Consider the following 24,808-nt stretch of genomic DNA (forward strand, 5'->3'; position numbering starts at 1 on the left):
TGAAACTGTTCTTAACCTGAAGCACCACTTTAGCTAATGGGGCCTCCCACCTCCGCCACTCTGCTGCTGCTGCGCCATTTCTGTTCTCATCCTGAAGCAAAGTTCTTAACCCGAGGTACTATTTCTGGGTTAGCAGAGTCTGTAACCTGAAGCGTCTGTAACCTGAAGCATATGTAACCCGAGGTACCACTGTACAACTGAGAACAAAATCCTTACTGAGATCTTTGAGAGGTAAATAAGATAAAATTAAACAGGTGGTTGTTGTTCTAGAGCTCTCTCTTGAAACTCTCAGTCTTCACTTCCATCCTCAAAACATTTTGATAAACCACTCCTGGTTTTTGTTGCTAAGAAAAAATCCTCTGCCCGTTTTTTGCAGCTAGTGAAGCACACTGAATAGAAGGGACAAAGGGGAATCTAAAAATGTTGGAATGGGATAGTGCAAGCACCGCTGTTATTCTAAAGCCATACATTTAGATCAGGGGTTGCAAACCTTATTGGACCAGCAAACACATTTCCAATTTCGAGAAAGTGTTGTGGTAGCTGTCATATCTACCTCCTCCTGACAACCTCATGCATGCTGTGGGAAGTCACCTGTGTCCTGATGGTTCTGATTGTGGAGATCACACAATATTGACACATCTCCATGACACACAATACTGCTGCTGCTGCTGCGGCTGCTGCTGCTGTTTACCAACAGAGAGCATTCCCCAGGACCAGGAAAAATACACAAGGTAGGCATACCACACCCACTATTGCACACAGAGCACAGGAATACACTCACCACACCCATACGGACTATGGGGCTCTCTCTCTCTCTCTCTCTCTCTCTCTCTCTCTCTCTCACACACACAGACACACACACACACACACACACACACACACTATAACTTCACATTGACATAGCCATACACACCTTGCTGCCTCTCACACACAGACCACACATGCAAACAGACCACACATACATCTCTCCCTCTCTGTCCAAGTAATTTCTGAATTACCCACATAATTCAGAAAATCCCCCCTATGGCTGAAGGAAGGGCCTGCTGTTTCCGAAACCCCCCCCCCCCCATTGTAAGGCCCACCAATGCGATGCCTGTGGGTGCCAGGCTGGTGATTCCTGCATTTAGAGGCTAGTCAATGTACATAAGGAACATTTACTGAGCAAGCATGCCGTAATAAATGACCGGTGCTAGAATTGTGTGGAATGACTCACAGAATTCTTCCGCTGGATGAGCACAAGTGGCTGGAAAGTCTTTGAGCTGCACACATTCAATCTAAAATACCTGACTGCTTTCATTACTATATTGCTTACATGGTTGGAAACCAGACAGACACATAATCAGTGCAGTAATGAAAAGTGGTGTTTCAGCTGTGTTTTATAGGCTGGATATAAAATGGCAACTTTATGAGCAACCCTGGAAAGGCCTTTTTCATGCAGCTCCACATATACCTGAGTGATCTTACCTTTAGGGTAATAAGCCTTAACCGGTAATCGTCTGCTTGTATAACTCTTTTAACTGTGATTTCAATTCCTTCATAGGTAACCTGTTCTTCTGGCCAGTATTCTGTACATTTCTGAAAAAAATATAAACCATACATATAAAATAAGTTATCGGCTGGCACAGGAATGACTTTGCTGTACTAAAAAAAAGTACACTTAAAAAGCAAAATAAGCGACATAACTCCAAAATCTACAATAACAACTTTTTTAAGGATCAATCAATCTGTCACAAAATAGGGGGCAAGGTTTTGGGTTTTGCAGGACTCTTCTTCAGGCCGGATATTGCGTAAAGCAGGGTGGGGTGTGTGTGTGTGTGTGTGTGTGTGTGTGCAGAAGCATACAAACCAAAATGGCCAGAATTTGTAGCCAAAACCTGATCTCATTCAGATTGAATTAGTGTCTGCTAGAGCAGAATGAGGGACGCAGGTGGCACTGTGGGTTAAACCACAGAGACTAGGACTTGCCGATCAGAAGGTCGGTGGTTCGAATCCCCGTGACGGGGTGAGCTCCCATTGCTCGGTCCCTGGTCCTGCCAACCTAGCAGTTTGAAAGCACGTCAAAGTGTAAGTAGATAAAAAGGTACCGCTCCGGCGGTACCCTCAGTATCCCTCAGTATCTCACTCAGTTATCAAGAGACATAAAGGTTCCTTTACCTTCACCATCTGCAGTGATCATGGAGCCCAAGAAGGTAAAATCTGTCACTGCCTCCATAGAAGGGGAAGAAATGGAGGCAGATTTTACCTTCTTGGGCTCCATGATCACTACAGATGGTGACAGCAGTCACAAAATTAAAAGACGCCTGCTTCTTGGGAGAAAAGTGATGACAAACCTAGACAACATCTTAAAAAGCAGAGACATCACCTTGCCGACAAAGGTCCGTATAGTTAAAGCTATGGTTTTCGCAGTAGTGATGTATGGAAGTGAGAGCTGGATCATAAAGAAGGCTGATCGCCTAAGAATTGATGCTTTTGAATTATGGTGCTGGAGGAGACTCTTGAGAGTCCCATGGACTGCAAGAAGATCAAACCTATCCATTCTTAAGGAAATCAGCCCTGAGTGCTCACTGGAAGGACAGATCCTGAAGCTGAGGCTCCAATACTTTGGCCACCTCATGAGAAGACTCCCTGGAAAAGACCCTGAAGTTGGGAAAGATTGAGGGCACAAGAGGAAGGGGACGACAGAGGATGAGATGGTTGGACAATGTTCTCGAAACTACCAACATGAATTTGACGAAACTGCGGGAGGCGGTGGAAGACAGGAGTGCCTGGCGTGCTCTGGTCCATGGGGTCACGAAGAGTCGGACACAACTAAACACCTAAAAAACAACAACTACCTTCTATCTCAGGGTTGTATGGTTTGTTCATCTCAGTCTTTAAGGTATATTTGTACTCTTATGGCAAATCTTATATGTTTCAACCACACTGCTTGGTAAAGGTGCCATATGAGCCATGCCCATAACCTTATGAGCATTTCTACCCATGATTCATGAGTCAGTGCCATTTGCAAGGGGGAACTCATAAAATGATGGACCCCCCACATGGTTTCTTGCAAAGGAACTGTCTAGGCCTCCAGGATAAATGTAATGAACAGAGGCCAAATAAAAGTTAAATAACGGAGATAATACAGAATATCCACATTTTTCTTTAGCATACACTGCTGCTGCACCTTTGCATGTAAGCCGCACCACCGGTTTACACCAGTGGGAAAATTTGTCACTACCATTTCATGAGTCAAATTTTCACAATTCTGTTCCCCCGCCTCGACGCAGTCCCTCCATGCTACAATAGCGCTCATCCATTGTAAAAACTGACAAATGTGCTAGTAACTATCTATAGCTCAGACTCCAAGCAGCTGAAATGAAGAACACCCACACATTTCCGTGGGCTGTCTGTCAGTTCAGATTAGACCTGACAAAAGTGCTGGAATAGTGAGCCACTAATCCTTGCATTATTGAACGTATATAGCAGGAACACAAAGACTCTTTCTCAAGCATCATGGCATAACAAAGGTTTCAGCTCTGCGTCGACACATTTTTAAGACATAGTGTTCATATAATAATTTGAAGCTGGCAGGGGTGGGGGTGGGGGGAGAGAAACATCAGAGCAGGGATGCTAACAAGAAGGGGACTGGAGCCTATATTTATATCAGAGTCTCATGGCATGATTTTATTCTTGAAATAAGAGGTATCAATGAAACATTGCGCTCAATCATATCTTTTGTTAGTACAGAGACTGATGGCATTTACTAGACTTTTGTGATTAATGAATGACTTCTAACCAAATGTGTCTTTTGGAAAAAGTGAGTGCGCATGTGCAGTTAAGTTGCACAGCTTTCCTATCTCCTTGGTAACATCCAAGTAGCACTGCAGATACAAGTTGCGGTGGATAAATTGGAAGAAAAATGGTAGCTGACCGTGATCTATTAAGCTCTTTTGCCCACAGAATTGATTCACAGATTCACAGAATTTATCAAACCGATTAAGTCAAACAGTTGCTCAGCTATGTTTTGCATAGCAATCCATACTGCAATATGCCAGTGCCTCAAGTAGAAATAGCAGCAGCTAGAAACAACAGGGTTAAATCCAGACTCCTAAGGGGTGTCAACTGCCCAGTTGCTAACCTGGAAGCAAAACAGATGTTGGGAAAATGACATCAGTGACAGCAGAACTTGGAGGCAGCTCACTTTAAGGGGAGGGAAATGTAAGTTTGGGTACTCACTGTGTACTTTTATCCAGATGGGTAAGTGAGGCACCCACCCATGAATGGAGCAAGTCCTTGTTACCCCAGGAGAGGTAAATAAGCATGTGAACAGCTTTGATACCTACCCTACCCTTGTTAGCACAGAATCCCACATAGCAAGAGATTTGATCTCACCCTCCAAAGTAGGTTGGGACTCCAACTAGAGGGGAACCTTCCAGGAGCTCCATGCGACAGAGAGATTGGAGGATCCTATAGAGTAGATCATATCTGCTGCTAAGTATCAACTCTATAAAGGTGGCTTGGCTAGGATCTGAAACAGTCACACTGTTATCCCATGTGACATGAACAATGGTGTGTAGTGGAATTACCACTAGGGAGCTGAGTAGGAAAGGAAGGAGAAGAGGAAATGGCAGAGAAGAGAGAGAAATAGCTTTAAAAAAATTAAGGAAAAGAGAATTGGGTATGGAAAAGAAAAATGTGCTAAAGAAATGTAGGAAGAGATTAAGCAAAACAAGAGCAGAGTCAGAGCTCTGTCCTGGATGAGGCAAAGAGCTAAAATGGAGAGACATAAACACAACCAGGTTGTACATAAATGCTGATCACAAGGTTCCCTGCCTCTCCTGGGCAGGAGGAATACCTAACCCAGTCATAGATGATGCCTTCTTCAGCACCCCATCCAGAGAAACTAGGGCACGGGAAGGAACGAGGCGAGAACTGGTGAACAAACGGGCACAACAAAGTTCTTGGATTGAAAATGGCTACAACATTATTGATTACAGATGCAGGTAGGTTTGGCTTAGGCATTGGGTGTTCTTTCTGGTTGATACTCCTGCCTGTTGGCTGGAGATTTTCAGGATCGTGCCTCAAGACGTGAGTCAACTAAGCTGGTCCTCTAAGCTGCCCTCTGGAAGTTCTATGGCCCATCTGCTCTCCTATAGGCTTCAGGACAGAACTTCCACCTAGATTCCTTTATTGGAGGACCCTGAGATATTGCACCTGCTGGAGGGGAAGGGGGTGACGAACCACTTCATCCCCTTCCAGAAATAAGACTACAGGATTCAACACGATGCCTTATCTACCAACAGTTGTGGTGATTCCTATGAGGAAGGCAAAAACCCCAGATGGTCTAAATTTCTTTCCAGGCAAATTCCTTCCTGGCCCTGAATATAGTGACCAAATGTATCCAAAGCAAGTTTATGAACACAGATCAACAGACCCAATTACTCGGTGGGTGAGCAGGTTGATCTGCCACTGACTGCACCGCTTGAAGAGAGTGCAGCTGGCCTTTTAAGCTGCAGTGGTGGGCCAGAGAGACGCTTTGCTTCCTCTGGTCCACTGCTGATGCTCTTCCCACCCTGAAGGCTGTGACTAGCCCATTCAAATTATAGGTTTTGGTGGGCAAGCCCAGCATTCTCCATGGCCTGGACTGCTGCAAAGGAGGGAGGGATCACCCTCTTCCTCCCATGTCCTGCTGAGCTGGGCTGGACTGCAAGCACTGCCCACCCGAGAAGCGGGGATAAGCGACCATTTCTAATCAGCTTTCATCCTCGCAACTGGAGCACTATAAGGGTAGAAATCATACTTCCCTAATAACATAATTAAGTGCTGGGAAAACACAGCATCCATTGCCTTTGGGAAAGTCATTTCAATCTCACAACAAACAAGTAACAAATATATTATTCACCTTCTTCAATGTTGGGATGGGGCTTACATGTGTGCTGATGTTTTGCTCATCACGCCTTTTTAAAGCACTCCAAACCATGACTACTGAGGTAATTTACAAAGCAAACTAGCTTCATGAATGGAACCATATTTTATGCAATCATTTCCCATGGCTCAGGCATCCACTGTGGAAACATCAATTACAACATGGGATGAAGAACAGAGACTCAGCATTACCTCATTCATCTCTTCTATATTGGTAATCATGACAATAATTGGAGAACGCTCCTGCCACACCATTCTCCAGAAATCACTGACAGTATTAACTATGGGTCCCTGAGTAGCAATGTACACCTTTTCTTCTCCTCTATAGCCCTGCCAACAAAGCAACAAGGGTTCATTAGTGTTGAGCTGTGCACAGACCTCAGTTATCCAGTCTTTTACCCAAGGACACTTAGCAAATCAAAAATAAATGTGCTAGTGCACTCTTTCTCCCACCTCCCCCCACCACACACAAGCCAAGGACAGAAGGCACAACTTCAATTTATACAAGCAGCAATGGTTGCTATGGCAATGGAAGCATTTATGCTATGCAAGAAGCATGGTTAAACCAAGCTCGATTATGCTCTTTTTGGTTTTGCTGGAGCCCAAGAGCTGTGTTAGACCCTCAGGGTTCAGCACTGCCCAGGCCTTGAAATCTGAGGTCTCCTTGGAGAAGGTGCAAGGGGAGCAAGATTTCCACACCGCCAACAGCCCTTCTGAACTGCTGGATCCAGACATCCCCACCAGAGGTCTCCATAGGTTCCTGGCTGGCTCCCAGAACCACCCTTGATCCACAGGGACAAAGCAGAAGAACACAGCCAGGCAGAAGCTTCAGAGCTGCTGTTGAAGTAGCTAGATACCTGCATGAGGCTACTTGTGGGAAGAAGGAGGAAGGATATGTAAGCATCTGCCCAGATCAGGGTCTGGCTCAGAGCCAGGAGTAGATGGAGCCTACAGCTCATATATAAGTTCTCTGTCTGAGTTGTGTCAACTGCTACCAAATAAGCTCCAAGTTCAAGTGCAGGGCCTATATGAACCAGGGAAATGGCCATAGGGACAGAAAAGAGGGCTGGTGTCATTCTCTGATACTGAAGTAACAACAGCTGGTATCCAAAACAATTGCAAATGTTTTTAAAGACTACAAGGTGTGTTTTGGGGTGGGAATGGTGATCTATGGAATTTTGCAGCTGTTCATGAATAATTGAAACCCACTTACGCGGAAAGCCCTTCAGGATTGCTTAGCTCTTACCCTGATGTAGTTGGCATTGATGTAAGAGCTCAGGGGATCATCTTGATCGTCTGAGGTAAGGCACACTCTGCTGTGAGGATCTGGAAAACCAAAGCAAGAGTCTAGAGTTATGTGCTACAAGGAAGCATGATACCCTTCTGTACTCTATGAACTGCATAGCTGTCCGCGACAGCAGAAAAGTAATGGGCAACGAACACTGTGGCAATGTCAAATCATCCAAAGATTTGATCCTAAAAATGTAGCAGTAGCCCTGGCGGATCAGATCAAAAGCCTTGGTAAGTCTACTCTGCTTCCCCCAGGTGGCCATCCAGATGCTTCTGAGAAGCCCAGGTATGACTTGAATGCACTCAGAGGAACTGGTATCCAGTGGCATACTACCTCAGAAGAATGCAGGCGTTCCATTTAGATATCATGGCTAGTAGCTATTGACAGATCTATCCACCATGGATTTATAAAGCCATCTAAGGCAAAAATGCATCACTACATCTTATGGCAGTAAGCAGACCATATGGACAGCAACATTGCACCAATGCTGGGGAAGCAGGCTACTTCTGCACCCATTACAATGCCTTTGTGACACTGCCTCTTTCTCCAGTTTTTTTAAAAAATGCTATTTATTTTCTTGCTGCTCCACACAGAGGCTTTTTACTGGTGTCAGCCATGATGGCTTGCTACTACAGTGGGCAGGCTTGGTCCCAGTACCAGTGCAAAGGCAGAGGTGTTCCTTTGCACTAGAATTCTGGAACCTTTTAGAGGATGGAGCTTGGATTTGGGCCTCTTTGAAATTGGCCATTTTCATCCATTTAGGCTGGCACTTTTGAGACAAGAACATAAAGCAGGCAACCAGCTTCCTCAAAAGACGCTGATTCTTTCTGGGGTTTTTTTCAGAATTCCACAACAAATTTGTAAATCTGCAAAAGATATTTCCTACAAAAGAAATATAAATTAGCTGAATTAAAGACTATTATCATTTCTCTCAGTAACTGCAATTAACTGTAGAGTTGCAGGCAACTGATCATTAAGTTAAGTGCCTGTTTACCTTTCATTTTAACTAGAGTGAACATCTGTTTTAGACAACCTTGAATATTTCTCCTTCCTCAAAAGCAACACATTCCACTTTGTAGGCAACTTTACTAATCAAGTGATTGCCGTCCTTGAATATGAAGCTGCAATAAGAAAAGGATGTCGAGTTTAACTGAAATAGACCAAGCCCTCAGAGCTACAGGCACACATACGGCTTAGAGCTGTCCTTCATGGCCTCTCCCTGTCCTCCTCAAGACATGCAGCTCACACAGATATAGTAACAGATCGATTGGCAGGTGGTTGTGTGGGACTGTGCAGGCTGGCTTTGCAGCAGAAGAAACACTGGGAGCATGGCAAGAGGAAGGCACATGCTTTGGTAACCATTATCCCTTGCTACACATACTTCCCCTTTCTCTTCTGTATCCTTTTTCAGACTGCACGTTCCTTGGGGCAAGAAGCTCTCCGCCCCCCTTGCTTTTGTGAAAGTACCATGCAAAGTTACAGATGCTAGCAATGTTGACCTTCCTCTGCAAAATCTCCTTCTCCCCCAAAGAAATCCGAAAGCTTGCCAAGACCTCTCCATTACCAGCAATCTTACCAGTACGCTGGCACAAGGATTTGCTGCAGTGTTGCCCAAGTTCCAATGAAATCATTACAAACCACTCAGACCTACCCTTGCATGTGCCTAACTAAACAAAATGAAAATCAGGCGTCCTCCTCACGATCCCTCAATCATCTGTATATACTGAGGGAGAAACGAGAAAAACAAAACCGCAAAATAATAAAAATGAACTGATTATACTGTGTCAGTTATGGGGCGGGGGGAGGTTCATACCAAACATCAGCGAGGCTTTCGGCTTTCAGTTTCTGTATTATTCAAAAGGTCTTTAGAAGTTGCAAATAACTAAGTAGGTTGTAGGGCTGACTCTGTTGTATGAAAAAGGGGTAAAAGCAAAGAGCATACAGCCCAGTTGTTTGCATATAGAAGACACACACAGTTCAATTCAATTGTCTCTAGTTAAAGGGTTTCTGGCAGCAGAAACCTTTGTGTAAGACCTTGAAAAGCAGCTGCCAGCAAGAAGAGGCAACGCAAGGTTAGACTAAAGCTCAGTGGCAGAGCAAATGCTTTGCACGCAGAATGCTGCTGGTTCAATCCCTGGTGTCCCTAGGAAAAGACTCCTGTTTGAAACCCTGTGGAGCCCCTATCAGTCAATGTGGAAAATACTGAGCTAGCTGGACCCATAGGCCTGAGGTGGTATAAGGCAGCTTCCCAAGTAAACAGACCAATGGTATAAGAAAGTACTTTGTGGAAGATCCTTGTTACTCAGTGGTTCTGCCTGGCCAATCGGAAACTACATTTACTTGTTGATGTGGCCACTTCAGAGATACAGCTGGCTTTTTGTCAGAGGTCTCACTTACACCCTGCTGCACATCAAGAGAATCCATGAATGAAAGCAGCATAAAAAAATATCAAGGACAAGGATAGCAAAGCTTATTCCATCGTCTTTCAAGTGTTTTTTAAAAGCTCACAATCATGTGCAATTTCACACACTTCAATATCACACAGTGCAAGAAACTTCAGCTTGACGAACAGCTGTAACGTGGCTATGGTGCTTACTTGGGAGAATTGTTTTGTAGCGATTCTTTCGGACCAAACCTGGAATATCATATTCCTTTGGATCAACAAAGTTCATCGGAATTTCCTGTTGAAAGATACACAATATGAGCCATTAACAGATTCTGAAGGGACAGGAAGAAGCAGAATCCTGTTGTTTTCCTTTGAATGTGAAGTAGTGGCAGCAATGAAATTAGCTCAAAGATGTGATGTGACATTTCTAGTTATTTTTTATTTTTTACACTCCAAAATCAGATTCCTAGATTCCTGGGAGAGAGTCTCTTTAAAAATATATATATATATATTAAAATGCTTCTGAAAATACTCACTAAAGAACACACAGTTAAGAGCTACTTTTAACACTTAGGAGAAAGTTGTGACCAAAGGCTTATGCACCAATCTTGCAGAGGGTGAAGGTGCTTAAATACACTGAAGCCAATGGGTTATAAACAGCTCAACTATGTGCAGGATTGAAGCCATAGCATTCCCTAAGATATGGAAGCAGCAGATGAACTGCAGCACAGGAAAGGCTCTTCCTGGGGAGGCAGCGTGACTTCTCATGTAATTTATTTTATTATAGGTCAGTACTTTGCACTTGCTGGACTGTAATTCTTGTCCATTTGTGCAGAACCCATTGCTGACATTGGCCTGGTTCACATATAAGGCTAAGTCAATCGACGGCTAAGCATGAATGGGCAAGCCACCCCCAAACAAACCACAAATGGTAAGCCAAGAACATACCTTGAATATAGCTTGTTGCTTGTTTGGAGTGAAACAAACCACAAGCCTGGAGAAAGTGGGCAGAGAAAACTTTTTCTCCCTCTCTCATAACATTGGACCTTGGGGATATCAATGAAGCTGAATGTTGGTGGGCATTCATGCAGTACATGGTCAAACTATGGAAACAGCTCCCACAGGAGGCAGCGATGGTCCCCCACTTGAATGGCTTTAAAAGAGGATTAGACAAATTCATGGAGGAGAGGGCCTTCAGTGGCCAACTAGCCAAGATGGCTATGATCTACCTCCATGGTTGGAGGCAGGAATGCTTCTGAATACCAGTTGCTGGAGGGGAGAGTGCTCTTGTGCTTGAATCCTGATTGTGGGTTATTCCCAGCTGTCTGTGAGAACAGGATGCTGGACGAGATGAGCCATTGGCTGGATTCTTACAAACCCAGATTATCAAGATACTCACAAAAAACTCTGTCTGGACTACAAAAGAATCTAATGCTTTCTGGTGTAGCTCCTCCTCAGTGAGAACGTTTGATGCCGTCTGGAGGTATTCTCGAGCTGACTCTTCCTTTGGGGACATAATATAGCCAAACCCTTGCTCAGAACAGCCTGGAGTGCACATGTCCAATGTGAGTGAAACATTTGAACCCCTCCTGCGCAAGACACAACACACATTTGTTGATGATTGTGAAATTAGTCAGCCTACTTTTCTTGTTTACTTTGGGCAACACACACAAATGTGTTGTTCCCCAAGCCCAATCTGTCTAAAGGTACCTGAAACCATGAGTGTATACCATGCATTATAATATTCTCCAAGTTGGAGAATGTTTAAATAATATATAGTTCAGGGAATTGCACCAGCAATTCAAAAAATATATTTAAAAAATACAGAATAGAAAAAATAAGAACACAAACAAAATTATTAGCTTAAAAATAATAACTTGATTTACTGGTGTCAGCCTTATCATAACATTATTGATGATGTTCCCTTGATTAGCTATATCAGTTATTAACGTAATCACCAACATAATTTATATCAACATTTTGTCCAAGGGCCAAGCCAGATTCATACTTAGGATTTCCTTTCAGTTTTTGTTTTCCTATAGAATAGCACTATGACTTCTGCTTTGAAGACAGGGACTTGGCACTTGGAGAAAGGGGTCAAACCCTCACTACCCATGTCCTTTCTCAGATATAAACCCATCTACTTCCAGGGGTGGTGGTGGTGTGGAGGAGGAGACAGAAACAACATCTGCACTGGTCTTTCCCCACACCCATGGAGCTAATAGTAGCTTGCCAGAAGGCAGAGGGTGGGGATTAATGTTAGTGAGAAAGAATTAAACATTGCCCAGAGCATCTCCATTCTTCAAACATTTGGGACTAATAATCAAAGCAAATCCTAATGACTGATATATCTGGTTAGGTCCTTAGCCACAATGGCGAATAAACTCAATGTATGACTAACTGATCACTGTCATTCAAGAGCTACATTCCCCCCCTAAAATTCAACATTTTCAAAAGATTCTCTCATATAACCTTTTCCCTAACAGGGAGGTCACCAAAAACATCTGGAGGGCAGATGCTGGCTACTCCTGCCCTAGGTGAGCCACAGATGCCTATAAGAGCACATATGAAGCAACTACAGAGTCCAGTTCTCTTGCTCTGAATGAAAATAAACTCTGCCCACTAATGAGATTCTTGTTGGGCTAATCCACTCAGAATGCCTACACTTCCACCTTCCTGGACCCAAGCTCTTTGCATTTCTTTACCTTTCTTGCAGTCCCACAGATTTAACCGTTAGGGTTGCTGGATCTGTCTCTACTTTCATATCCATCACACAGTCAAATACTGGTGTCTCTGGCACGGGGTCCAGATCGAGGAATTCATCTTCAGTTTTGTCCTCTGTCCACTCGGAATAGGTGAATGAAGGCTGGCGGCTTACAGACTGTCGCCTGTCCTCTTGGAGGGGAAATGGGGGATCTGGAGGTGTCTTCAGCAGATACCAAATCTATGGGGAAATATACAGTATCTGGACCTTTCTGCATGTTTGAAAAAGGACTTGCCTTTTCAGTGATCAATGGGTCCATTATACTTCTGCATAATAAAACTGCGCTAAAGCAAGCTGGAAAATGCTACACAATCAACTCTTTCTTGCAAGTGTCACAAGAGGACTGTCCATTCTATGTTTGCAGTGAGGCAGAGGGCTTTATGGAACCTGCTAGGCATTGCCACTGACTACAGCAGAGCCATTCCATGCATGGAAAGTCTGTGTCAATGCCAAATGTGAAATCACTTGCTCCTTTGTGTAGTGATCAAATGTGAATGAGTGCACAAAAATCACATGTAAGCCTAGGTCACAGGCTGTGACTACTCCAGAATCATGGAGAAATAGGATAATTCACACCCACCCCCGTCCCAGAAAGGGGAAGGCTGTTTGAAAGAGCAATCACTGCCTGCTCACAGTCTGCATACTTGGAGTTGGCTTGCCCATGTGGTGGCTGATTCAAGTGGCATCCCCAAGGGGTGGCATCCTGTTTCACCACCCAGCTTTGCTGCTAGCCTCCCCAGCTTCCAGGAGCAGAGCAGGTCTAGCGGCAAAGCTTTGCAGAGCGCCTCCCCTCCTGGAAAGCCAGAGAAATGGGGTGGCACTCTGCCACTCACCTTTGCTGCTGGTGCAGGAGGGGGAGATCTCCCTCTGCCCAGTGGTGTGGTGGACCTTTGCACTGTTTCACCACAGGTGAGCGAAAGAGAAAAAAGCTGTGCTCACACACCTTGCAAAGCAATGCTACAATCAAATCACTTTCAACTCTCCAATGAAGTATTGCTGCCTTTAGTCAGAGACACCCTACACCAGGAACTCAATTCATTTAAAAAAGACACTAGGTCTCCTGCAAATACAAGAGAGTTATTTTATAAGTTCCTTGTTCATTCAAATAATCTTAAAAAGAGAAGAACCAGTCAATACAGCTCAGGAGCCAGAATAAAGCTCATAGATGAACATCATTATCCCGATGTGAAGCTAAATTTGGAGCAGGAAACCAGGTATACAGAAAAGCAGAGTGTGACACAAGTCCAGAACTAAAAAGAGTATTGAACGACAACAAATGTTTGGAAAATCACCTTTCTTGAAAATTCAGAAAATCTGACACGTAAGGAAGGGTTCTACTCAATTCATAGTGTTACACTTTATTTAGTGGATATATTATAATCAGAACTGGCTACCCCATTCTCAAATTAAGTCACTAAGTTTGAAATGGACACACACACAAACACACACACACACACACACACACACACACTGGCAGTTGTCAAATATTTCAACATCTGTCAGAGAAGAGAAGGACAACAACTGTCCACAGAGAACAGGACAAGGATCAATGAGGCAGGTTCAGGCTGAAAAGAAATTTCCGAGCTACTAGAGCAAAGCAATAAAATAAGCAGCTTAAGGATGCAAATCCAATCTACCCCTTTGGGGGCTGTCAAGGAAGGTTAAGAGAAGCCTCCATTTATAGGGGCCTCACCTAGAGACAGGAGTGGTGGAGGGCAGGGCGTTGGCACAGTCAGTCTGCTTGGTCTCTATGACTGTGCAAACATAGCGTTTCCAGAAAACTGCATTAAATCTAATTCAGATATTAAGCTGTTAAATACACAAACCAACTTAATTTAATAACCTGTGAGGATAAGTTCAAGTCTGCTTTTATTCAATGCAGAATATCCACAATTTAACAGCTTGCTCAAAGGGCTCCACTGTTTAAAACAGTGTGCTGCCTATAATCTCTGGCAAAGTGCCAGGACTTCAACCTCTCCCTGTCCTCTAAGGAAGTATCCAAACCATAGCTGGGCTGGGGACCCGGGGGCTGGATCTGGCCCAACTGCCTTCTAAATCTGGCCCGCAAACGGTCCAGGAATCAGCGTGTTTTTACATGAGTAGAATGTGTCCTTTTATTTAAAATGCATCTCTGGGTTATTTGTGGGGCATAGGAATTCATTCATTTCCCCCCCTTCAAAATGTAGTCTGGCCCCCCACAAGGTCTGAGGGACAGTGGACCGTCCCCCTGCTGAAAAAGTTTGCTGACCCCTGATCCAAACCAACAGGGATTTTTTCTTATGTGATCTGCTAAAGAGAATGGCACAAGTGCTTTTCAGTTCATACATCATTCCATGTTCTGCCACCATTGGCATTCTACTCCCTTCTATTTATGTAAAATTAATTTTTCATAACATATATGTATATTTTTTTCAAATACTTCATCTCAGAGAAGTTTCAACTGTCCCTTTTCCTGGTCACTCTCTTTCATTTTCTGCCTTCATTTTTAGAGCTTTTATTCTTTTTCATTATTCGTGTGAATTTTTGCCAGTGTACTTCTGCATCCATTTACCAAGACACCTTGTTAATTTTGACCTGATTTCTTTTAGCAGAGGTTAAAACTGGGCTGTTTCACACAATGTGTCAAAAACTGTAATTGATATTGTTGAGCCACAACAGAGAAGTGAAGAGAAATAAAATGTGATAGGAGTGTTACTCTGGCAGTACCCAAAGGTGTGATCTATTCTACAAACGTGTATCAGTTTTCTAGCAGTAAAAGGTAAAGTAGCAGTGGCATTCCCAAATAACCATGGGAAGTGTAGTTTGGTGAGGTAACCTTTGTGATCTTTCCTTTCTCAGCAATTATAAACCCAAGAGTTCTCTAGGATAAATATATTACTGTTAAACTGGTTTAAGTCTGCAGTGTAAATATAACTCTGTGAAAAGGGGAAATATGTACTTTGTAAGGTAAAGGGACCCCTGACCATTAGGTCCAGTCGTGACCGACTCTGGGGTTGCGGCGCTCATCTCGCTTTCTTGGCCGAGGGAGCTGGCATACAGCTTCTGGGTCATGTGGCCAGCATGACTAAGCCACTTCTGACGAACCAGAGCAGCGCACGGAAACGCCATTTACCTTCCTGTTGGAGCAGTACCTATTTATCTACTTGCACTTTGACGTGCTTTCAAACTGCTAGGTTGGCAGGAGCAGGGACCGAGCAACGGGAGCTCACCCCATCGCGGGGATTCGAACCTCCGACCTTCTGATCGGCAAGTCCTAGGCTTTGTGGTTTAACCCACAGCGCCACCCGCGTCCCCAAGGATGTGTCAGAAGTGGGATGTGAACCCACGCCTCCTATTTGTAGGTTTATGCTAAATGATGTGATAACCAACACAAAAATAATACTGTTGTATCGTCACATCAGTACTCCAGTTGGCCGCAAGAGCTTCTCGCACTCAAGCGGAAGCTGCATTGGATGTTAGGCTTCCGAAAGACGTTTGAAAACCAGAGCGTTTACTTCCGGATTTTCAGCATTAGGGAGCTGAAATGTTTCTAAAAGGAGCCGTTCGGGAACCAAGGTTTGACTGTACTATAATTTTTGACACTTAAGAAGGAAAATTCCCTCTCTCACACACACAGCTGCTCTCAACATCCCATAAATTAAACATAAGTCCTTGTTGCCCTACTCCCCCCTCCCCCCTTTTCTTGATTAAAATGTTGTTTGTTTCAAATTATGAACTATTATACAGATTCCCCAGTATGTCAAACCTGGATTCTTATTCATCCATTGATGGTGATCTCAGATATGTCCCACCATGGGATCACTTCAGTAATCCATCCCCACTCTCTGGCTTTTGCCAACTAAGCTAACCAAGGGAATTGATGTAACATAAATTAAATTACAGCAACGTATTAACATTGTTGTACACCTATAATGATCTCGACTACTTTGTTTCTTTGTTGCTGTGCTTAATTGACTCTGACGGCAAGAAACAGTTTGGGAAAACTGCAGAAAATTCAGTAGGACCGATCATAACAAAAACATCACACTGTGCTTATTCTGATTTGGCTTGTTTCAGGCTTGGAGTGGCTCATTGTACAAGTTCTGGTGATTTTATACAGTTCAGTGTCAATTTAGAAGTCTGTCTTTTGCACTTTAATGTGCACTATTACACCACTCTTTGAAAGCTTTTTATTTGATCTCACAATACATCTTGCAAAGAAAGGCCTGAGCAAAAAGCTAATGCAATTGAACCGCAAAGCTAATCTCACTACCCACATCAGTATTCTTATTCACAGAGGTATTAACATTAATTACCATCCTTAGTGAGTGGTTTTTAAATACACTTCCTGCCAAGTTACCAGAGAAAATCCTGCAATTGTCCCATGTCCCAGAATGAGCCTAACAACAATATATATGTAACAATGTTTACGTGCTCAAACCATGTGCATGTGAATTGCTAATGCTTATTGGGGTATTAGAAACTGTTCCTCATGAAATGCATCACCATGACACTATGAGGGAACTTGGAAGGTATCAATTTGTTTAGCAAATTCTTTAATCGGAATTGAATAAATTCAAGACGTTAGCTTACCAATATTCCTAGGAGTAGCAAGCCAAAGGAAACCAAAAACAGCAGGAAGCAAGGCACTATGATACCCCCATCTCTTTTCGGATCCTACAAAACAACACAAACCCATACAGGTTAATTGGAGGTATTTAAAAGTCCAAATGTTCCTAGTGCTGCTGTTCAATTACCTATCCAGTTAATCCCTTTTAAAAATCCATGGCCAGAAATCAAGAGCCTTCATTATATGCAAACATCTCAAATTCAAATCAAATGTTTTAACTCAAACTCAGCCCACCCCTATTCCAAATTTTCCAATTGCTATCATCAAACAGGACAGAAATGCCGACTCTACCATCTCTTACATAAAATGGATCCCTAAAACTGGAGTGATTGATCCACTGATCCAAATGCCTCTGAATTGTTTCCTTCTGCTTGGTGCTTCTTTTGTGGTGTAGTGTGAGGACCAATCAGACTTGAAACTACTTCCTAGCACATGACATCATAACTCAAGCACAAAACTAGGGAAGACACTGAAGGTCACTGATCAGACCATCTGCCTTTAAAGAAAAATAAAACAGCTTGGAGGAGCAGAATGGAATGGGACTGTTCTGAAAAGGAAAGGTGGGGTTTCCTCTGAAACCATTTGTCCCATTGACAGTATTAAGGGGGCAATTTACAACAGGAAAGGGATCCGGGAAGAAAGGTTTGCCCCCTCTCTTACTGTCAGAGTTCCAACCAAATCTGAGGGTCCCCATTTCTTTTCTTAAATTATTTTAAGGAGACGGGAGATCTGATCCCGTATCTGCAAGGTCCCACATTAAGAAAATATGGACTTAAAAGGCACTGCTCTGTCTGTAGAAACAATTCCACACATGAGGTGTCAACGATATGTGGGTGATGACACACAGCTTTATTTCTCATTTCCATTTGCAAATCTCAGGGAGGCTGTAGAACTCCTGAACAGGTGTCTGGGGATGACTTTAGAATTAAGCTGAAGTCTAATGCAGACAGTGTTATGGGTGGGATGGCTGGCTGATCTGGGTGGACTGGTATGACCAGTGCTAAATGGGACCAGTGCTATAGCTTAGGTGTCCTCCTAGACACCATGCTGTTTGTGTCAACACTGGTAGTGTCTGTAGCTAGGAGTGCATTTTACCAGCTCAAGCTGGTACACCAACTACAATCCTATCTTAAAAGACTGGACCTTGCCTAAGTAAATCAATGCTTTAGTCACATTCAGGTTAGGCTACTGTGATGCACTCTATGAGAGGCTGCCTTTGAAGATGGTCTGGGAACTCCAACTGAGGTAGAATGCTGCTGCTCTGTTGCTGGTGGGGGCAAGGTGATAAGAGAATGCAACACCAGTTCTGTGCCAGCTGAGCTGGTTATCACTGCATTTCTCATCCCAGTTCTAAGTGCTTTGGAACCAAGTTATTTGGAAGTCCACTTTCCGCCATACAAGGCTGCCAGACATTGATATATGCATCAGAAGCCTTTATGTGTGCTCACATGTGAAGACAAGGCTTTTTGTGGTGGACTCTAGACTGTGAAACGCTGTCCCCATAGAGGTGTGCCTGGTCTCTACACTGATGGTTTATAAATGCATTTTAAAACCCTACCTCCCAAAGGCAGCTTACAGATGAAACTGGAAGTGCCCAGTTCAAACAGAGGGGATGTGAAATCTATTCACAACTCAGCTGCCGTGAGCTAGCTCCACAGCTGCACATTGAGCTGTTGCCACCTCAGCACCTAGCTGGGAAGCACCTGTCCATACTGGCTGCAGGCTTTCCCCAGAGCTGGCTCCATGGAGCTGTTTCCTGGCTTAAGAGGGACTGCAGTGGCTGACACCCATCCCTCACAATGGCTTTGGGGGCTGAAATGTTATATATAAGAGTTTTCGCTTTTCCCCTGAAGGCATTGTGGGGGGGGGGGGGGGGTTGGACTCAGGTGGTGAATACAGCAAGACACTTTAGTTTCCTGAGTTCAACAGTGGCACTGAGCCAAGGAAGTGGGAGAGCTTAATTCTCCTCCCCTTCATTCCCCCACCCCCCGTCATCCATAGAGGTCTGTGTTACGCTGAAAGTGGGGGATGCCCTGAAGGAGGAAGGGAATTGAATTTTGGTGCCCTCTACGGTCAATCCAACTTCCTCAAAGGGGCAGTTCACCCTCACTTGTGGGAGTGACACTTAGGTCAGAGGAAACATGTCCTCCCCCAATCTCCCAAGGGAAAGCGATCCTCCCCCAATCTCCCAAGGGAAAGCTAAAGCAAGAGATGGCAGAGAGAAAGATGGGAAAGGAAGGATAATAATCAGCAAGTCTAGAGTGAAATACAACAACAACAACAACAACAACAACAACAACAACAACAACAACAACAACAATGGTTGCCCCAGCCATTATGGGTGGCTTCCAACAGAATACGTACACAAAAACACAACAGAACATCACACATTAAAAGCTTCCTGATACAGGGATGCCTTCAGATGTCTATGGAAGGTCGTATAATCATTTATCTCTTTGACATCTGATGAAAGATCATTCCACAGTTCGGGAGCCACTATGTTCTGCATTAAACGGATAGAGATATCACTGAACATACCTTTTCAGAATCTGTAAACAATTGTCCAGGTGAAGTAAGGATATCGGACAATATCTCAAAAACCTCCAGAAACTCTGGGATTGTTTCACAGCCACCATACCAAAACATAAGGGAGATAACCTGTGCAGTCAATCAAATAATTCATCATGAGCTTTCATCATCAGGAAAGTGAAACTTTCATTTTAATCTCAAGCCTGTATAACCAATTGGTTTTCATTTGTTCATTTGTTTAAAGTGCAAACAGAGATAAAATACAAAAAATTGTTTTTGTATCAGCCAGGCATTTTTGCAGGCTGCATACATTCACTGGAATAAAAAGACAAACAGATTATTACCTGGTTGTAACATGGCACAGCTTTTGACATAATTTCAGCTATATCAGCATATATGATGTGGGAAATCTGGCCCCTAAAATGTATGAATCTAAAAAAAACAAAAGCAATGTTGTCCTTTTCTCTTTTTTAAAAAAAGCGATCTCCATCTGAGTTAAGTCCGGATCCTTACCAATATCTGTGACAGGGCGAACAGATACGCAATTCCTCCGGTCCACCAAGCCACCCAGCTATGCTCTGGAGTCCTCCTCGAAGAACCTTTCTGAGATTGTTCTGCCTTGCTCTGCAGTTCCTGCTGCGCATCAGCTCCATTTGGTGGTTCCATCACAGCTGGCTTCGAAAGACCTTCATGTGCGCAAATGAAACCAGTCAGGAAATAAAACAGCAATATAAGCCTTTCGCTCTTGCTTGGGCTGCAGGAGTTACATATGCAGATGGACAGAAAAAGCTGTCAGATACCTGCCAGCAACCAGAGTTAGTAACTGCAGCTGGAGACATGAACACCACACTAATCCATGCTACCTTCATAGGAAAAATGTAGTGTGGGTGGATATATAATGACCCATTCCCCCTCCGCTCCCCACCTGCAACAGAATCAGTGTTTTGTTGTTCGTATGTACTTCAGTTTTCAGTTCTTTCCTTTGGGGCTGTGTGATATCATATGCCTTGCTTTACACCTTTACATATACTTGTTACAATAATAAACTCAACTAGCCATTTTGAAGCGCTCACTCAGAGCCAATAAAAGAGCTTCTGGCCCAAATGTGATTGTGCAATACTACACTAATAAATCACACGGTATGTGTCTAAAGGGCACCATGGAATTTTATACTACCTCCTAAATGAAATGTCCACAACAGATGTAGCACATTCGTACCACAGGTTCCCAGGCATCCTATACGGGGTGTAAAGGTAAAGGTGCCCCTGACCATTAGGTCCAGTTGTGACCGACTCTGGGGTTGTGGCGCTCATCTCACTTTATTGGCCGAGGGAGCCGGCGTACAGCTTCCGGATCATGTGGCCAGCATGACTAAGTTCCATTTAATTCAGCTGAACGCAGGGTAAATATACATAGGATTTGGCAGTAAATCCTGCAAGTCCAGACACCGTTCATTCTTTTATTTTCCCCTGAATGATCAAAGATCTATAATTCTCAGTGGCAGCTGTTTCAAAACTATATTTATTACCTGCATTATTATTATTTTTCATTCACATCCCACTGTTCATCCAAGGAGCCGAAGGTTGTGTGCAAGGTTCTCCCATCTCTATTTTTATCTTCACAACCACCCTGTGAGGTAGGGGCTGGTCCAAGGTCACCCAGCAAGCTTCACGGCCAAGTGGGGATATGAACCCTGGTCTCCCTGGCTCTAGAGCAGGACTCGAACCACAACACCACACTGACTCTTACTACTCTGTTCTGCTCAAAACAAGCTGCCATAGCTGAAGCATGTGAGAGTTGGTTGTAGAATTGGGCTGTAACTGTTAAAATAGGAATCTGATTTATTATGAAAGTACTCTTCAAACACAGTGCTTGAAACAGAAACACAGCTTTCCTTCTCTCCTCTGTTGGCCTCCGAATAAAACCGCAGGTAAACTGCTTAAGAATCCTCCTCTGTGATGGTGAGCAACAACCACTTCCTCCTGACCCCTCTCCTACCTGGTCCCACCCACAAAATGGCCTATTGTAATCTATGGACAAGCTGAAGAGTAGCTGTGTGCCAAAACGTCTGAGGAGATTGCTTGACTTTACAGTCATTGCTGAGTCACCAATCCTCTCCACATTAATTTTCACATTGCTCCCACTCAGTCCACCTGTCATTTCATATGGAATGAGAGATGGAGGGAACGAAGCAATGTTCTCTTTTTCCATGCAGTGTGCCGTTTTCTCCAGCGGGTTCTGTCTCCATCCTTGGGACGAGGCACCTAAAAACTGACTGGTGACCATGCACTTAACAACATCTCTCTCTGTGTGTGTCTTTTTCACACACACGTGTGTGCATGCACAACAAAATTGTGGCAGCTGCTTTCCTGAGCAATGTGTAAGTAAAAAGTAAAGCATCTTCAACTCCCATTGCTTCTCTTGAAGATCAAGCCTTGTTATATATATATGGAGAGGCAGCTGGAAACAGCTTCAACTCCCACACTTTTGCTAGATCTGACACAGCTCTGCCAGAGAAGGTGAGGCATGGCTGCTAGAGTAGCCCAAAGATGCTGACTCAGCTGCTTACTGGAGTTTTGAGGTGAGCACCACCACAACTTCAGAAGCAGCAGAGAAAGCCTAGATGAGGCAGGCTTAAGATAGGACTTGATAAACTATGTTGCTGGGAAACTTGGAATGTTTGGTGGAAAAGCTTGGAATGAGTCCAACCAAACATAGGCCAGAGTTTCTTTGAAGACATCCCTTTTATAAAATTCTTGAAGAATGGCAACCACCAAAATTATTTGGACACATATAATTTCTTTTAAAAAGAAACTCTCTCGAGAGGCAACCCTCTAAAAAGGAGCAACTCTTCTGAACATAAAAAAGAATCCATGAAAAAGGAAATTAGAAAATGTCTTCTGACATAAAATCCCCTCTAAGGAAATGAGGAATTATGAAACCCTGAGAGAAGAATTTGTTCTAAAGGTTGAGGTGGGGGAGATTATAAAATCACCTACTGAGGCAAAGTCCCTTTAAAATGAAGGCAGTAAATGTTTCCTGTAAAGGTAATGCAAGACAAATGAAGGAAGGGTTTCTATTCCTTCAGCTGCGGAATGGCATGCAGAAATTCAACGAGTTTTCTCTGAAAAAGGAAACAGCAATACAATAAGCTTCTCCTTCAGGGGGAAAACCTGCATAAGCCCATCAGATCCATAGTTTCATCTCTTTCAAGTGGCTTCAATTTTGGCTCCCTGTTCTGGAGCTCATTCTCAAGGTAAAACAGAAGTAGTAAGAGAAGAGGACACAGAGCTGTCTGTATAGCATACTGAAATGACATTTCCATTCTTCCATTAGCAATATAACAATTGCTACCATTGTGTAACCATATCATCTTTATTAATCTCCTAAAGATAAATTTTGGAACATCCCAGAATCTTTTACAGCAGGCATAGGGAAACGTCGGCCCTCCAAACGTGACTGACCTAAAACTCCCATCATTCCTGACCATTTGCCATGCTGGCTGCCACCAGTGAGAGTCCTTACCCCCCCCCCAACACACAAAACAGAAAAGCACAATGTGGAACCTGTTGTGAGCAGCTAGAGAGGGAAGAGAAAATTAGCAAGAAGCATGGAAGTCTTTAGGTGTGTGCTCTTTGGATCCCTGAAAATTCTGAGTGGGAGACCTAAGTTTGCAAAATAAGAGAAATATAATATTAGAGAAATGACCCAGCTTTCTAAAGGAGGCTGAATGCGCACAATAATCTTTCCACAAACAAATTGTGCTAAATTGTACTAGAGGTGATATGCTTATCTGAGTTGTTTGCCATAAACAAAGGTCACCGATGAGGAAGGAAAAGACAAAGACACCAGGAGCACCACAATTCAAACCACTGTATGATTTTGTTCCAAGGCTAATGGGAGGAAGGGGTCACAGTTTGAAAAGTGAGCTGGCTGCCCCTTCCCAGAGCAAGATTCCATCTTTTGCAGCACAGAACCTCTCCACATCCAGCTGAGGCCGACAGGTCACAAAACCAGTATTAACAGTGAGAAAATGTAGCTTATTCCAATGAACCTGTCGTCATTTTGTAGTCCTTCTTTTATGGTACATATTATCAGTTCATTCAAGATGTTTCATTGTTTATAACAAAACAAAAAAAATGAAGGGGGAAAAGGTAACAAAATCTAAGAGGTTTTGGATGTTTTGAAGAAAAGAAAAAACAATAATCATTTTGGGTGGTGCAAAACTATCAGGAAAAATAAGAAATACCAATGATCTAAAAATGACCTAGTTGGTAGAGTCTTGGGCCTCCATGGAATTGAGGAAAAAAAGAATTGTAGTTCTTTGAGTAGAGAAGTGGACAAGCATGCCAAAAAAAAAATGTAACTAAGAAAAAGAAACTGGATTGTATAGCTTGGATGCCAGGAAAATGGCTGTAGCTGAACAAGCAGAGGTTAACTTGGGGCTTACAATCTTGTTGCTCCTTCCACATGAACCACTGTTTTCTCCATTATTGTTGAAAGTGGAACACATGAATATGGAATTTGAATCTCATCCATTCACAATGCACGGACCCAAATTTCTCATCGTGGTTGTGAATTCAGCTGTTAAAAGCTTGAACGAGGTGGTGTTACTTTATTTGTCAGTTTGCAACCTGCCATTAATGAATTCATAATGCACTATGTATGAGCTTACAAATCAGTGTTATGCAACCTGTACAAAGTGTAGCTTATGGTTGGCTGCTTGCACTTACCACTTAAAAGAAGAAGAAATAAATGAAGCCAGGGAGTCCTCCTTATTAAAGTTCTCAAAGGGGAATCTTAGTTCAAGCATTAGTCAAAGAAACAAATGTTTGGACTGAACAACCCTGCAAAGTACTCCACACATGTTTAGACTATGGACACAGGTTTGTTTTGGTCTTTTTTCTCTTATGGGCATCTTTTGCAACAGATACATCATTTCAAACCCCAACTAGACCTTTTGAAAAACTGACTTTCCTTTTTTAAAAAAAGTATGGAATATGATGTCAGAAATATGAGCTTCTTGTGAGAACACAGAAGAATATTAGGTTTCATTACAGTACAAATGGTTAGCATTTGCTATCTTTTAGTTGGGACTTCCTTCAAGGATGCCTTTTTGTCTTTCCTAGCAGCCCCCATTTCTCTTTTGGACAGCTAACAATGGCCAATTATTGCCAAACAATGAAGAATTTTTTTGTTGTTTCTGTTTTTCTGCAATAGCTAAAACAAATGTGTGTGGTTGTTATGCAGCATTCAGTGTTTTTCAGTACTTAGAGGCAATTTGGTGATGGACTTCTGAGCTTTGTTTTTAAAAACAAAAGA

The 24,808-nt window shown here is 43.2% G+C and overlaps 1 protein-coding gene across 15 annotated transcripts in view; it reads right to left on the reverse strand.

Moving 5' to 3' along the window:
* PTPN5 (protein tyrosine phosphatase non-receptor type 5) overlaps positions 1 to 24,808 on the reverse strand; it is a 68,431-nt gene that overhangs the window by 14,920 nt on the left and 28,703 nt on the right. For 12 of the 15 annotated variants that reach the window (XM_028733250.2, XM_028733223.2, XM_028733194.2 and 9 more), the window contains 9 exons: positions 20,000 to 20,172; positions 19,496 to 19,615; positions 16,921 to 17,004; positions 12,290 to 12,528; positions 10,984 to 11,173; positions 9,795 to 9,879; positions 7,154 to 7,233; positions 6,100 to 6,237; positions 1,465 to 1,575 (listed from right to left, as the gene is read on the reverse strand). In XM_028733250.2, coding sequence (XP_028589083.2) covers positions 1,465 to 1,575; positions 6,100 to 6,237; positions 7,154 to 7,233; positions 9,795 to 9,879; positions 10,984 to 11,173; positions 12,290 to 12,528; positions 16,921 to 17,004; positions 19,496 to 19,615; positions 20,000 to 20,152 — 1,200 coding nt within the window. In that variant the 5' untranslated portion in view covers positions 20,153 to 20,172. Of the gene's footprint in view, positions 1 to 1,464; positions 1,576 to 6,099; positions 6,238 to 7,153; positions 7,234 to 9,794; positions 9,880 to 10,983; positions 11,174 to 12,289; positions 12,529 to 16,920; positions 17,005 to 19,321; positions 19,461 to 19,495; positions 19,616 to 19,830; positions 19,919 to 19,999; positions 20,173 to 24,808 lie in introns of those variants that run through there. The other 3 variants (XM_028733258.2, XM_077931225.1, XM_077931218.1) reach the window with 3 other exon arrangements.

Source organism: Podarcis muralis, chromosome 1 (assembly GCF_964188315.1).
Source record: "Podarcis muralis chromosome 1, rPodMur119.hap1.1, whole genome shotgun sequence".
Classification (NCBI taxonomy): domain Eukaryota; kingdom Metazoa; phylum Chordata; class Lepidosauria; order Squamata; family Lacertidae; genus Podarcis; species Podarcis muralis.